At 45.2% G+C, this 13,258-nt stretch overlaps 2 protein-coding genes, 1 long non-coding RNA gene and 1 pseudogene across 14 annotated transcripts; 1 reads left to right on the forward strand and 3 right to left on the reverse strand.

Annotated features, from left to right (window-relative positions):
- Positions 1-727: 727 nt before the first annotated feature.
- LOC103630619 (uncharacterized) lies at positions 728-6,398 on the reverse strand. Of its 11 annotated transcripts, XM_020539616.3 has the most exons (8): positions 5,098-6,315; positions 4,272-4,409; positions 4,057-4,122; positions 3,857-3,937; positions 2,693-2,772; positions 2,410-2,509; positions 1,087-1,243; positions 728-1,010 (listed from the first exon to the last, which is right to left on the reverse strand). In XM_020539616.3, the coding sequence occupies exons 4-8, from the start codon at positions 3,908-3,910 to the stop codon at positions 796-798; spliced, it is 606 nt and encodes a 201-aa protein (XP_020395205.1). In that variant the 5' UTR covers positions 3,911-3,937; positions 4,057-4,122; positions 4,272-4,409; positions 5,098-6,315; the 3' UTR covers positions 728-795. The 11 variants fall into 11 exon arrangements, 9 of the variants coding, with proteins under 9 accessions (XP_020395205.1, XP_023156155.1, XP_020395203.1 ...); XM_023300387.2 differs by lacking the exons at positions 4,057-4,122; positions 4,272-4,409 and having other exon boundaries at positions 5,098-5,253; positions 5,482-6,315; XM_020539614.3 differs by lacking the exons at positions 4,057-4,122; positions 4,272-4,409 and having other exon boundaries at positions 5,098-5,253; positions 5,350-6,315.
- On the forward strand, positions 5,332-6,469 carry LOC100382584 (uncharacterized). The gene has a single exon (XM_020539621.2). The coding sequence runs from the start codon at positions 5,654-5,656 to the stop codon at positions 6,227-6,229; it is 576 nt and encodes a 191-aa protein (XP_020395210.1). The 5' UTR covers positions 5,332-5,653; the 3' UTR covers positions 6,230-6,469.
- A 3,143-nt stretch (positions 6,470-9,612) lies between these two features.
- On the reverse strand, positions 9,613-11,781 carry LOC103630618 (leucine-rich repeat extensin-like protein 3; annotated as a pseudogene). The gene has a single exon (NR_144527.1). The product of NR_144527.1 is annotated as a leucine-rich repeat extensin-like protein 3 (transcript).
- Positions 11,782-12,071: 290 nt separating this feature from the next.
- LOC109940132 (uncharacterized) lies at positions 12,072-13,192 on the reverse strand. Its single transcript, XR_002262655.3, has 2 exons — positions 13,084-13,192; positions 12,072-12,508 (listed from the first exon to the last, which is right to left on the reverse strand). It is a non-coding gene; the product is annotated as an uncharacterized lncRNA (long non-coding RNA).
- Positions 13,193-13,258: the final 66 nt, after the last annotated feature.

Consider the following 13,258-nt stretch of genomic DNA (forward strand, 5'->3'; position numbering starts at 1 on the left):
AAATACCCGTGCGTTGCAACGGGAAAAAATAGTGCAATAATAACGTATGTATGATCATGTGTTATGTTGTTAATTAAAATTAACTTGCCTCTAGATATTTGTAGTAGTCCTACATCTTTTAAGATATATAAAGATTCACTTTTAGTGATGTTAAAAAGTACAAAATAACAATTAGTGTTTTTGCATATCAATGTATATTATCATATTGATTTTATAGCAACGCACGGGCATATACCTAGTGATTGTAATAAAGACCAAAGAATATTCTCTGTGCTATTGTGTTCAGACAATGGTTGAACCTGTGTTCACAATGTTTCAGACAACGCGTATTCCAAATGTTGATGAATCAGTGTTGTGTGTTCCTGAGTTTCAGAAAATGGTCCAACCTCTGTTGTTGTGATCCTGCATTTGTGCATAATGTTGTTGATCCTACACTTGTGACATAAAGTGTGATCCTGCACTTGTGTATGCCTTTGGAGTTTCAGTCTGTAACCTGGTAACAGTCTCATGCAGACAAATTGTATGCCTACACACATTGTCTGCCACACATTGTATGTCTACACACAGATTCAAAGGCACACATTATCTATCACACATCCAATTAGCTATGGTGTTGTACACAGATTTAGCTATACGACTGTACATAAAATCCAAAGAGAAGCATCACATTTCATCTAGATTGAGGCATAATTTCACAAACAGAAACACCATATAGATTGAAACATAATTTCATCAACATTTCGTGTGATAGCATAGCGTAACCAAAATACAAGAACCATAAAACTTGTTGTCTCTTTAATCACATAAAGATGTTTCAGATAAAAGCACCCTACAACCACCCACATGGTTCATATTATCACCATAGATTACATTGAACCATCTCAAATATCCTCCATTGTCAAGTGCCCAGTCGGCATAGATTACATTGAACCATCTCAGATATCCTCCATTGTCAAGTGCCCAGTCGGCATCAGTTACCCCTCCCAGTTCCCCTATGTACATAGTGTTTTCTGCATACAAATCATTAGAAATTGAGGCGGGGAGGACTAAGCTCCTCAGCAGCCATATGACCACGATCAACTGCACCTTCGAGAAACATAGCCATCTCTTGAAGTCTCGACGACACTTCATTCAAATTCATTGTCCATAGCGAGTCAACAATCTTCCTCATCTCTCTAGCGCAGTATTGCATTTCTGAAACTGCAGAAAGCAGTCCATCCTTGACTTGCTTAAACCTACATAACTAAAACAACAACTAATGGTTAGTTAGAAAAAACAGTGATGAAGTGAAATGAATATGAGCATGCATTATGATGATACAACAGGGATAACAATGATACAACAGAAATTGCAGATAGCTTGTTCAGAAGTTTAACAGATACAATTGTTGCACAAAAGCGCTAGCCTTGTGTTTCCGTGAACCGCAATTCTACAACAATGCTACCTGCGTCATATTGGAAAGTGTGTATATATACTGAGGAAACAAGAAACAAGGGATACATAAGCTACTTAATTCTGTTTGTCAAATTGGAGGCCTAAAATTAGTCGCAATGCAGTAAAAAATAACTCAAAGATATCTGTGGTGCGAGCGAGCCTGATACCTGTAGACCACAAACTGATAAACAGTTATGCAGTAATCATGTAAGGATTAAAAATAGGAGTGCAATTATGTGCTCTTTCAGACCGAACACAGGTTATTCAGGAATATTAAATAAGTGACAAAAAGGGACCTACCTCTTTGGATCCTATTGTGCTTTCATAATGCCCATGTTCTTTAATGAGCTTTTTTTTGTTTTGAAGGTCATCCTAAATTGAAAAGAAAGCTTTGAGAAAAAATAAATATTTTGTGAGCTTTACTGAAGAACCCACCAACTAAAATGAAAACAAGAAGTATTATGAAGACCTTTAGCAATCCTCTTTCTCCTTGAATTGCAATTCAAAATCTTCGACTATGCTATAAACTTTGCGCTCTTCATCAGTCCTCTTCAATATTGTTTGTGGTACAGTGAACCAACACAACACAACACTGTAGTCTCTATATGTGCAGTCAAGGTTAAGTATGTTAATCTGATTATTAGTATTCTTGTCTAATTGTCACCACAGGAGTGTTCTTTTATGAAAATGGCTTAATTAATGTCTCACCTATAAAATATCAAATTTTCCAATAATAAATATTCAAAACAAACATTACAGCTAAGGCATAAAAAATAACAAAAAAGAGGAATAATTGAGATCTTAGAGCGACTTAAAATAAATCGCAGCCCACAAAACAAATTGATAAAATTAGAAATCCGTGCATCAACAATTTAGTACCTTGGACCTATTGACAACTCAAAACGATAAGTCAATATGTAACACATGCACTAACAAATCATAATCCATGCGATATATGTTGTGTTTTCTCCATACTCTGTGCTTCAACGAATCGAGCAGGCAACAGATACAGGAGCTGGTTGGCAAGGGATACTGTAGGACATGTTTCACAATGGATAGCAACGAAGAACACTCCCTACAGTAAAATCAACCAAACTTTTAGGTTTCACAATGTATTTCTAAAGTTCCTTCACTATTCTGAAACCTTTAAGGACACAATTGCATGTAAATTGTTATTGTTTGATGATGTTTGATCATGCTTATTATGATAGCATCCATGTGCACATTTAGAAAACACAACTATAGTACATAGAGTTACCTGATAGACCTCCATCGCTCGCTCATTCTTAAATCTGCAATTTCTGGGTCCTTGCAAACATCAGGATGAAATTCCTTGACCTGTACAAAGCTCCCAAAGTTATGTTGTGGTGGTATTGTTAGACAAGAAAATAACACATAGGTTTGGCCTAGCAAAAGCTCACCCTACACCCCCAGTTTATAACAAGAAATTGTTACTTTATGGAGAAAAGTAAGTTGAAGAAAAAATTAGGCATGGTGTCGGTGTTTGTGACCCGACTGTGCACCACGGGGTTACCCACGTGATGCTTTTGGGTAGGACAACGTTGTAGATTGTGACTCAATGGTATGTGCATAGGCACGTCGGTATTGCTCGTAGATTTATATAGGTTCGGGCTGCTTTTAATTGCGTAACACCCTACTTCATTTTGTGGTTAGGTATTGATTTCTAGAGTATGGGGATTACACATGAGCTTTGTGATGGCTCAGCTGCTGTCGATGAGGATGGGGTGAGATGATGTGGGATGAGATGATTTTGTAGGGGACCCCCTCGGCCTTATATACCCGATCAAAGAGTTATCCCTTTACAAGTTGTGATCACTATCTACTTCACTTATCTCCTTTGTCGCTGCTTGCAGTCCTATATATCCAGAGTCTTGATCACCTTCTCGCCCGAGTTATCGCCGAATGCTTAGCTCCTCAGGGTGCTTGCAACTGCACCACCCGAGATATCAGTGCTTCAGTAGCGCCTAACTCGGACGTTGGTCTTTGTCGCCTTGGATCAGGCTTGCCTAACCCGGCTATATCCTCCCCGCCCATCCCATAGGATGACCCAGTGGGAGGCCCATCAGACGGCCCATGATACGTTTTAGTGTTCAAGAGGACCCGGGGGATATCTATCCCCCACACATGGGGTGATTGAAGGAATAAAGTAGGTCCTGCTTGTGACGAATAAGAACTCCAGTGAGTTCATGAGAAAATAAAAACTCAATTGTAGAAAAAATAGGCATGTCTACTAAAAAGGGAAAATTAATAAATCTATATTTGTCTAGAAGATAATATCACCAACAATTGCGCACCACACTTGCACTGTAAATTGTAGTTGTTTGATGATGTTTGATCGTGGTTATTATGATAGCATTCATACGCACTTGTAGAAACACACAACTATAGTACACAAAGTTACCTGATAGGCCTCCATCACTCGCATCATTCTTAAATCTGCATTTTCTAGGTCCATGCAAACACAAGGATGGAATTCCTTGACCTGTACAGAGCTCCCAATGTTATGTCGTGGCAGTATTGTTAGACAAGAAAATAACAAACTGGTTTGGCCTAGCAAAAGCTCAACCTACACTCCCAGTTTATAACACAAAAAAATCTTACTTATTCTTATGAAGAAAAATTGAAGAAAAAAATAGGCATGTGGTGATTGAAGGAAAAAATTAGGCCCTGCTTGTGACAGAGTAAGAACTCCAATCAGTTCATGATAAAATAAAAACTCAGTTGAATAAAAAAATTAGGCATGCTACTAAAAATGGGAAAATAAATAATTCTCTATTTGTCTAAAAGAGAATATCATCAAACCAATTTTCACTTACATATATATTACATTTTGTGTTTTTAGCCTGGTTTTTATTTGATGGTCAGCCTTTTAAGATGATTTCGAAAAAATTGTCGAGCGCCAACTTTTTCTTCTGCTGCTATTTTCTCTTCAAGCTAAATCTATGGATCGGCACCTATCAGAAGCAAAAACATAGAGTGAATCACCTTAACAACACAGTAATATTGAAGGCACCTTGCAAATGGAATACATTTTAGCTGCCTGGATTGCCGTATTGTGCAAAAAACATAAGTACTTCAGCCAAGTGAATATGGTAGTTCAGTTTTACTAAGAGGCCAGTTAACACTTCTCAACTAACAGGTTCCTTTACTGAAAGATTAGAAAAAGGCCTTTTTAATTCTCAAATACACGAGAACTACACACCTTTGCTTGGGACTAAAAGGCTTTGTTATTGTAACAGTAATCAATAGCTTCAACTGACCAAAAATGATCAATGAAGGTATGTGCATCAAACAAGAAGCAAGTAGCATTCAAAAAGGCTTTCTATGTGCAGCTTGCACAACAACAACCACTACACTGATGTAGAAAAATGTAATGCAAGGGCAGCTTCGGTTGATTACCATTGATTTATTTATCTACAGGAATCAATATTAAGAATTGTTCGTTCAATATATATGCTCCAGAAATTTAGAGCAATCCAATTCAATAATCAATTTCATGCACACAAGAGAAGTCTATATTTTTCCATGAACAAAGAAAGGGCGGGTTCAGTAAGAGAACAGGACACAGGTGGCAATAAGGAAGCAGCCTTGTATGATACTGATCTAAGAAATTAGATTAGCTAAGAGAGTGAAGTGTTTTACCTCCACGTAAACCGTCATACACAAATATCAAATCACCAAGCGCGGCAGCTGCGTGCCTGCACGGCCGTGTAAGCTCTACAGAAGCATCACCACCTGCTCCATCTGCACTATACCTTCCTGTCCTTGGAGTTGTAACTCCATTAGCATTGTCCAATACTGAAAAGGCAGCATGCCACGAGAACTAAGTAGATAAACATGGAAATAAAAATATTACTCACATAAAAGATACTCGCCAATGATAAAAGTACTGACCTTGTTCTGGTATTTTACAAACCATATACGCGCTTCAATGAAAAATGTTTGTATTACAAGTAACCAGTAACTATATAAATACTAATACCGGTATATTTACTAATCAACTATAGCAGTAAATGAGCAATTTACCAGCAACCAAAAAACACAATGTTGAGTGCTCAGTAAAGTCCAGAGAAACTGAGATCTAGGTTGATGAGGAGAAACTCTCAGTAAAATCTAGGTCGGGGCTCCCTCCAAGGGGCTCACGTGTCGATGGGGAGAGCATCGAGCTTGCGACAGGAGGTCGTGACACGCCAAAAGAATGTCGTTCACGGGTCTGCCCCTATGGCCCGAGGTGCTCCGACACGGAGAAGAAGACGGTGTTGCTGAATGCACCGCCGGGGAGGAACAAGTGTGGGATGTGCGTGCGCGTGACTTCGACCGTCCACCCAAAGAAGACGTCGGCAATGATTCGGATTGGGGAATCGATGCCAGAGACAAACTTCTCGAATGTAGATCGGAGCGAGATGGATCTGGATGTCAACGCCTGGGGGCAGGCCGTGGTCGACCGAGGCGAAGTGCTGCTGCGCGTTTACGCCGCACCAAGTTGGGATGCGTGAGAGGTCGGGTTGTGGAGGAGGATGTCGTGGTTGGCGGTTTGAACGTTGTTGAGGAGATGGTGGGTGCGCGAGGCGAACATGGCAGCGGCGCGAGTTCGCCGTGGCGGCGGTTTGATAAGGCCCTAACAGACCGAAGGATAAATCGGCTGAGACTGGGCAAGATGCCGCCGGCGCACGCCGACACGGAGGGGATGGCGGGGGTGAGGAGCGCCTCGGTGAAGATGAGCGAGCAGTCGAGGCTGAGCGAGAAGGACCCGAAGGCGGCGGCGATGGCGTAGGCGATTATGGGATGCAGATGCGGCGGTGGGGGGCCAACAAGTGCTTTGAGAGGAGGGAGTAGGAGAGGGAGATGCTTAGAGGAGGGCAGCGGCAAAGAGAGAGGAGAGGGACAGGAGGCGACTGCGACACTGGCGAGCGGTTCTGCGTCGCTTCGAGAGGGAGAGAGAGCGGTTGTGCGTATGGCCGAACAGGGAGAGCCTTATCGGAGGCGCGGGAGGCAGAACGAGAGGGGAGGCAGAACACGACGGAGGCAGAACAGGAGAGGCAGACTACTGTTACTGTCTTAATAAGTAGTATATATATATATACACACACATACACTAGGTGAGTGCCTGTGCGTTGCAACGGAAATATATAATTCAAAGATAACTTATATATAATACCAAGATAATTTATGTACAAATGTGATATACTCTAAAAAGAAAAGGTTTCGTAATCCGTTTGTGATTTTACCATACATAAATTTTATTATTTTAATCTAACTATTTCACCACTACATAGTGCAATGTCGCAATGATATACAAATTATTCGATAAAATGGTAGTGCAAAACGGATAAATGAAAACGAACAAGATAATCATCGACCTCAATATCTAAAATTTTCTTTTCTAACATATAATCTCTACTACTATAAAGCATCATCTACCAAAACCTACAGAAATAATTCTACTCATGTGTTGCTAATCGAAGCAAGGAGGGGGTTTCATGAAAGCCGAAGCACGAGTTGTAAGGCCTACGACAAGGAGCGATGAGGTATACGCGTTGCTAATCGAGAATAATGTAAGTGCCTTACTCTCCCGAGAAACTAATCAGCACAGCGGAATTCCTGCCACCGCCTAATCTACTCATGTTAAGCATCTCACTCTGTCAAACTGGAGAGAGCCCATGAAACCTACGACTCACTCTTAAGCATCAGAGCACAATATCATCTGCTCCAAATGGAAGGCCATCCTATCAAGCCATTGTCCTTGGGGTGGACAACATGCGGAACTGCTTCTAGCACCGAGTTATGTCATTTATGCCTGAAATATTGAAGAACAGAAATGAAAGCAACCTGTAAACAACCCTGCTCGACATACGAAGTTAAAGAAAAAAGGGAAAAGATTATAGGTGATCCTGAAGATATATATGAACACACATTTGGACGGATTCAGAATTCAAGCACGTGCTCTCTAGCTGAATCAACAAGAGCTTTTACGCACCATGGTAGAGGAATCTGCCTCGATCTAGGACAACTTTGGAGATCCCTTTCTCCAGGCAATATTTGGCGATCACCTCACCAATCTTGTGTCGTTTCCTGGAAGCCATTAGCAAAAAATGTGTCAGAAACATATCATAGCCTACCTGCAAGAGCACATCTCATCGTGTTATTTTGAATCTAAGAATAACCAAACTTTAACCAACAATATCAATATGAGATGTGCTCACCAGATGAGATGTGCTTGTCGAAAGTAACAACACAGCAAAGGAGAGGAAACGGGGAAAACGAATAAAGATCATTTAAACCGGTGCAGTATATTAAGGCTGCAAAGGGGTAGCCTGCCTACCCTGGTTTTGCCGTTCTACAATCTTAACCGTTCGATTTGCCTTTATGCAATCTAAACCGTGCGATGGAGCCCCTACCCCATCGTGTCTCTCATCCCCGTTGATCCCTCCTCCCCTTCGTCCCATCTCTCCTCCTCGCGCCCTCTCTGACCTAATCGCCATCCATCGCCACACGAGCGTCGCCAGCCTGAGCCCGCCTCTCGACGCGAGGACTTCCTAGAGTCGTGCCTGGTGCACGCCATCGCACTCACCTCGCCACGCGATGCTCGCCACTGCGCCGCACCAAAGAGGGACTATCGTGCCATCTTCCTCACCGGATGATATTATCATATTGATATCGTCATCAGCCCCCGCCGCGCCGAGGAGTATAGGTAAGAGAAGGGTAAGAAAAAAACGAGGTAAGAGACTCGTGTGCTTTGGGATTCCGTCGCTCGTCTGCGCCACTCCATCATCCTCACGAAACCTTAACCCGCGCCGCACATAGCTCGCAGGGTCGCACAGTTGTCGCCCTCCCCTTATTTCCCCCGTCGCTGCCCCACCTCCTGCCCCCAGTTCGCTCCTTTCCGCTGTGCTCCTCGCCGCTTGACCTAGCCATGACCGATCGTCCGCTCCCTATACTCGCGCTTGTGTTGCTCCTGGCGAGGTTCACTGGCTGCTCCTGAACAAAATGTTGCTCTTGGATTTTGTTGGATTGCAGTAGTAGTGAGGAATAGTTCGACCTGGTGAGGGTCGTGAAGATTGTTACACACGCTAGGTTGTTCTTGATCCTACGCATCGGGGCTTATGTGGCCACCAGGTGGAATCATGGGTCACCTTCCTTTCTTCACTGTTACATGATTAATTGTAATTTTTAAGAGTTTTTTGGGTTTCCCTGGCCATCAATCTGGCCATTGTCTATGGAGTTGCATAAGCGTGCTGGTGTGGTTGCACTACATGCTAGGAACATTTTCAGCGACCACACTATCATTGACTTGGGCATCGCACCCAAATGATATTACCATATTGATATTTCCACGCACATTTATAATCATCCATTGCAACGAAGGTATTACAAACAAATCAACTGTGGGTAGTGCTTGTTAAGAAATACGAAGTTTTTCTCATCAAGACATGTAAAACTTTAGGATGACATGAGAAAAATACAAATCAACCGGTCAAATCAAAGGTTAGCAGGCAATTAAAAAACTACAGAAAAAGGGCTTGGTACAATACAGTACTGCTAAAAGAAGATTTGTGGTGCAAAGCCTGCTCAATGCAGTCTAGACATCATGGCAGCCACCAGCGGCAGTACCAGGCAATGCCCTGGCAGTCACAAGCGATGTTCTGGCCTTCTGGGTGAACAGAAAAAAGAAGAGGGTATTGCTGAGTCCTGACCAGGATACTTTAGGCGATCAAGCAAGCACGCACATGGTAGGAAAGGCAGGACAGCAGTACCTCGGCCATACCTTGACGAGACAGAGACACCACCAAATCCTGAAAAAGGTTGCAACGTTCGTCACATATTTTTTTTATGTCTTTTAGATTCTCGTTCATGTATTTGAATACGAGGGGATCCACTTCAATCCCGCTCAATCCACCTCTAACCGAACAATTTCTTAGAGAGGGGATGAATTTTCGTTCATCAGTAGCACCAATGGAACATATCCAATGAACCAATTAAACTGGTGCAGTATGCAATGAATCGCTTGCCGAAAGTAACAACACAGCAAAGGAGAGGAAACGAAGAAAACGAATAAAGATCATTTAAAGATAATACTAACAAGACTAACATGCAGCGGAGAATAAGAATAACCTAGAAAAAAAGATAAGTAAAAGTGCGGATGTTAAAGAAAAGGAGTGAATAATATAAGAGCAAATAATCGATGGTAGCTGTGATACAAAAGGAACAAATGACAATGGAATTTTTGTTGTTTCTAAACTTTTATGCCTGACTGAACTTAACTGGGCTGGAACTTCTCTATACACTCAGATATATGATAGATCGCTGGACCTACAATCCTCCTCTGTCCCTCTCAATCTCTCCTTTATTCACAGACAATTAACCACAAATCCCAAGCCTACACGCTCCAAAGCCCCACCACCCTTAATCCATTCCCTTTCAGCAGCAATGACCGACACCGACAAACCATAACTCAGAAAATTCTGTGGAGCTTACCACGCTCTCTCTCGAGGCCTATAGCCATCAGCCAACGCTATTCGCTAAGCGTGACAATGAGTCAATGACCACGTACACCGGTGAATCTGGCAGCTGCTAGCCATTGCCACAGGGGGGCTGGGCAAGAGCAGAACCAGCTTTCCTTCCTTGCATCTGAGATTGGTTTCTACGGATGCAACAGAGGGGGCAGTGGCGATCCATATTGAACTGGGTGTACTGATGGCCATGGATGGTGCTGCTGTGGAGGAGGAGACGATGCATATCGGACAGGGTTTGTGGGTGGCAATGGGCCAGGGTAACATGGTGGTGGCGATGGCCATGGATGCGTTGGGGTGCAGGGCAGCGGTGGCGGCAGGACGAGGCATGGCGGGTGATAGACTGGCGCGGGAGGAGGCAGGGATGGTGGAGGTGGGGAATGCGGTAGTGGTGGTGACGACAGAAGTTGAGGTGGCGGTGGTGAAGGCAGCGGCGGAGGTGGAGATGGCGGCGGCGGCGATGGTGGAGGTGGCGAAGGCGGGGCGGTGAAGGAAGCCGCCGCGGCGGCGACATGGGCGGGACGAACGATTTGCACTGGAATGCGGCGCAGTTGACAAGTGGGCGGGCGTAGAAGGCGGCGCACTGCTGCGGCGTCCGCTGCGACGAGCGGTTGGGCAGGCAATTGCTCCGGTCGCCGTCCCGCGCCACGATGCGCGCACAAGACGGCGGCTCGCACGTGAAGAAGTTGTAGGCCAACGTGAAGTTCTTGAGGCGCGGCAGGTCGCATATCCCCGACGGTACCGCGCCGGTGAGCAGGTTGTGCGCGACGTCCAGCTGCTCCAGCTTCCTCATCAGGGCGAGCTCCGGCGGCAGCGGGCCGGCGAGCTGGTTGAAGCTGACGTCGAGCACGGTGAGCTCCCGCAGCAGACCGATCTCCGGCGGGAAGCAGGAGGAGAGGTCGTTGTTGATGAGAAGGATCTCCTTGAGTGTGCCGGACATGGTTGCGACGCTTGCCGGGAGGCAGCCGCCGAAGGCGTTGTGCGCGAGGACAACGACAGACGCTGGTGAGTTGCCGAAGTTGTCCGGGAGCTGGAAGCGGAGGCGGTTGTGGTTGTGGTTGAGGAAGATGGCGTCGAGCGGGCGGTCGAAGAGGCGAGGCAGGACGGTGCCCTCGTCCCCTCGAAGTCGTTGAAGCGGACACCCAGGAAGCGCAGCGCAGGGAGGTCCAGGACGACGTCCGGGAACGGGCCGACGAAGCAGTTGTTGCTGAGGTCGAGCTCGTGGAGGAGGCGGAGGCGGCGAAGCGCGCGGGGGAGTACGTCGCAGAAGCGGTTGGAGTTGAGGTGGAGCAGGGCGAGGTCGGGGAGGAGGGCGAGCTCCGGCGGGAGGAAGCCCGCGATGTCGCCATGGTTGAGGTTGACCTCGGCGACCGCGAGCGCGCCGCGGCGGTCGGGGCCGAAGGGGAGCGGCGCGCAGTAGACGTCCGTGTAGTTGCACACCCCCGGGCCTACCTAATCGGCGGTGAGGTTGTTGGGGTCGGAGAAGATGGCCTGCTGCTTTCGCGTCCCGCAGGCGTCGGCTCGGGAACCGCCACGACGGGTCCACCTCCACTGCCACCGTCGGCCGCCCCTCTGAAGCCGCGGTCGCCGCGCCGGCTCGGGAACCGCCACGACGGGTCCACCTCCACTGCCACCGTTGGCCGCCCCTCTGAAGCCGCGGTCGCCGCGCCGAAGAAGGAGGAGGCGGCGGCGGCAAGGAGCGCCAGAATAACGGATCCTCTCATCTCATCTCCGGCGCCGAAGGAAGGTGTAGCGGCAGAATCGTGGTAGGGGCGGTGGGGGCGGAGTTCCCTTTTGCCCGGGATCGATGAAGGGGAGACTGGGACACGACGGTTTCGGGCTGAGATGGTTTCGCGGTGCGATAGGGGAGCGGGAGTGGTATGCGGGACCAGGGAGCGGGACTCGAACGCGAGATCGGACGGCTAAAAATTGAAATTATATAGAACTAACGGTTGAGATCAGCTAACGGCAGAACGGCAGGCTACCCTTGCAGCCTTAATAAATAGTATTAGTATATATATATATATACTAGGTCAGTGCCCATGCATTGCAACGGGAACATATAAATTAGTCAGGAATCATCTTAGAAGATTTTGCCAAAACATATTCACACAAACAGTAAATTAGTCAGCATTATATTCATTTACGAGAAATTGTTATACAATCACATGAAAAACAACTAATTGTGATTCCTCTTTTCAAGTATTGCTCTAGCTAAATTAGGAACTTGATTCCACACAAGAGGACACATTAAAGAATTTGGTATTCATAAAGGAAAATAAAGGAGCACATCGTCGTCAAAATATGAACGCCTTCCAGAGATGGTCTCAAGCAGTACAAAGCAAACTTATACACTGCGTTGTACTCATCAGGAGCATTGTACTCGTCATCTTGTTTCTTGTCAACGCCAAAGCTGATGTCTGAAACCTTTGCAACATCGTCTTCAGTCAAGGATATGCATGAACTGTTTAGTGTTACAGGAGTGTTTTGCTGGTGTGTATATTGCAGACGTGACTGCTAGTTCAGGTGCTCCGCTTCGTTAACTGCAGCAGTGTTTTGACGACAATTAGTAAAAGCTAAAATGAGCGTTATCCTATTAACAACTACTAATACCATGAGCCTTAGTATGACGAGTACATACACTTACATGTATTACATGTATTCTTTAGATGGATAATAATAGATAACCATTTTACTCATTTTTCATATCTGAAGACATCTTAGAGGTTAAACTCTTTACTACTCTCATGTATTACTAAATACTTACAGAAGAATGCGCCAGGAATTGCATGTTCAAGTACACACGAGCAAGCACTCCTGTTGACCGAAGGTTGTTCAGTGAACTGGCATATTCAAGTGGCCACAGTAGCAAGTGTACCACATTGGTGATTGGTGGATGAGAAGTTGAACGAACACAAATATGAGAACTTATTGATATTTGCGCTAAACCAACTGATATGTTCCAATATTGCAAGTGTGGACAAGTTATTAATTATTGTAGTCATTTCACAAAGTAATGTTCATGTACGGTGTTTGTGAATGCACAAAAGGAAGCATCTGGCATCTGTTTAGCGATGTAACAAGTGTATAGAATCATTAAGGAAGTGAAAAGCATCACCTGACCATCAGGACCAGTCTGTGTCCATCATATCTGGGTTTGGCCTATACTTCAGGAGGTCTTCCTCATCCGAATGCCCATCCTTCCCATTCGTCTCTGCATTTCCTGATTTCTCTCGAGCAGTGGCATTGTCAGCCGCATTGGTGAGCTTCTGGATTTGGTAATCTACCTTCTT

Source organism: Zea mays, chromosome 6, assembly GCF_902167145.1.
Source record: "Zea mays cultivar B73 chromosome 6, Zm-B73-REFERENCE-NAM-5.0, whole genome shotgun sequence".
Lineage (NCBI taxonomy): Eukaryota > Viridiplantae > Streptophyta > Magnoliopsida > Poales > Poaceae > Zea > Zea mays.

What these genes read in the sequence shown, in the direction of transcription:
- LOC100382584 (XM_020539621.2), top strand. Translation starts at nt 5,654, where the DNA reads ATGTCGTTCACGGGTCTGCCCCTATGGCCCGAGGTGCTCCGACACGGA.
- LOC103630619 (XM_023300387.2), bottom strand. An exon ending in GAGTGATGGAGGCCTATCAG is followed by an intron (nt 2,773 to 3,856) that starts GTAACTTTGTGT and finishes AGCTTTGTACAG; the next exon opens with GTCAAGGAATTTCATCCTGA. An exon ending in TCGATTCGTTGAAGCACAGA is followed by an intron (nt 1,244 to 2,409) that starts GTATGGAGAAAA and finishes TTGTTGTTTTAG; the next exon opens with TTATGTAGGTTTAAGCAAGT.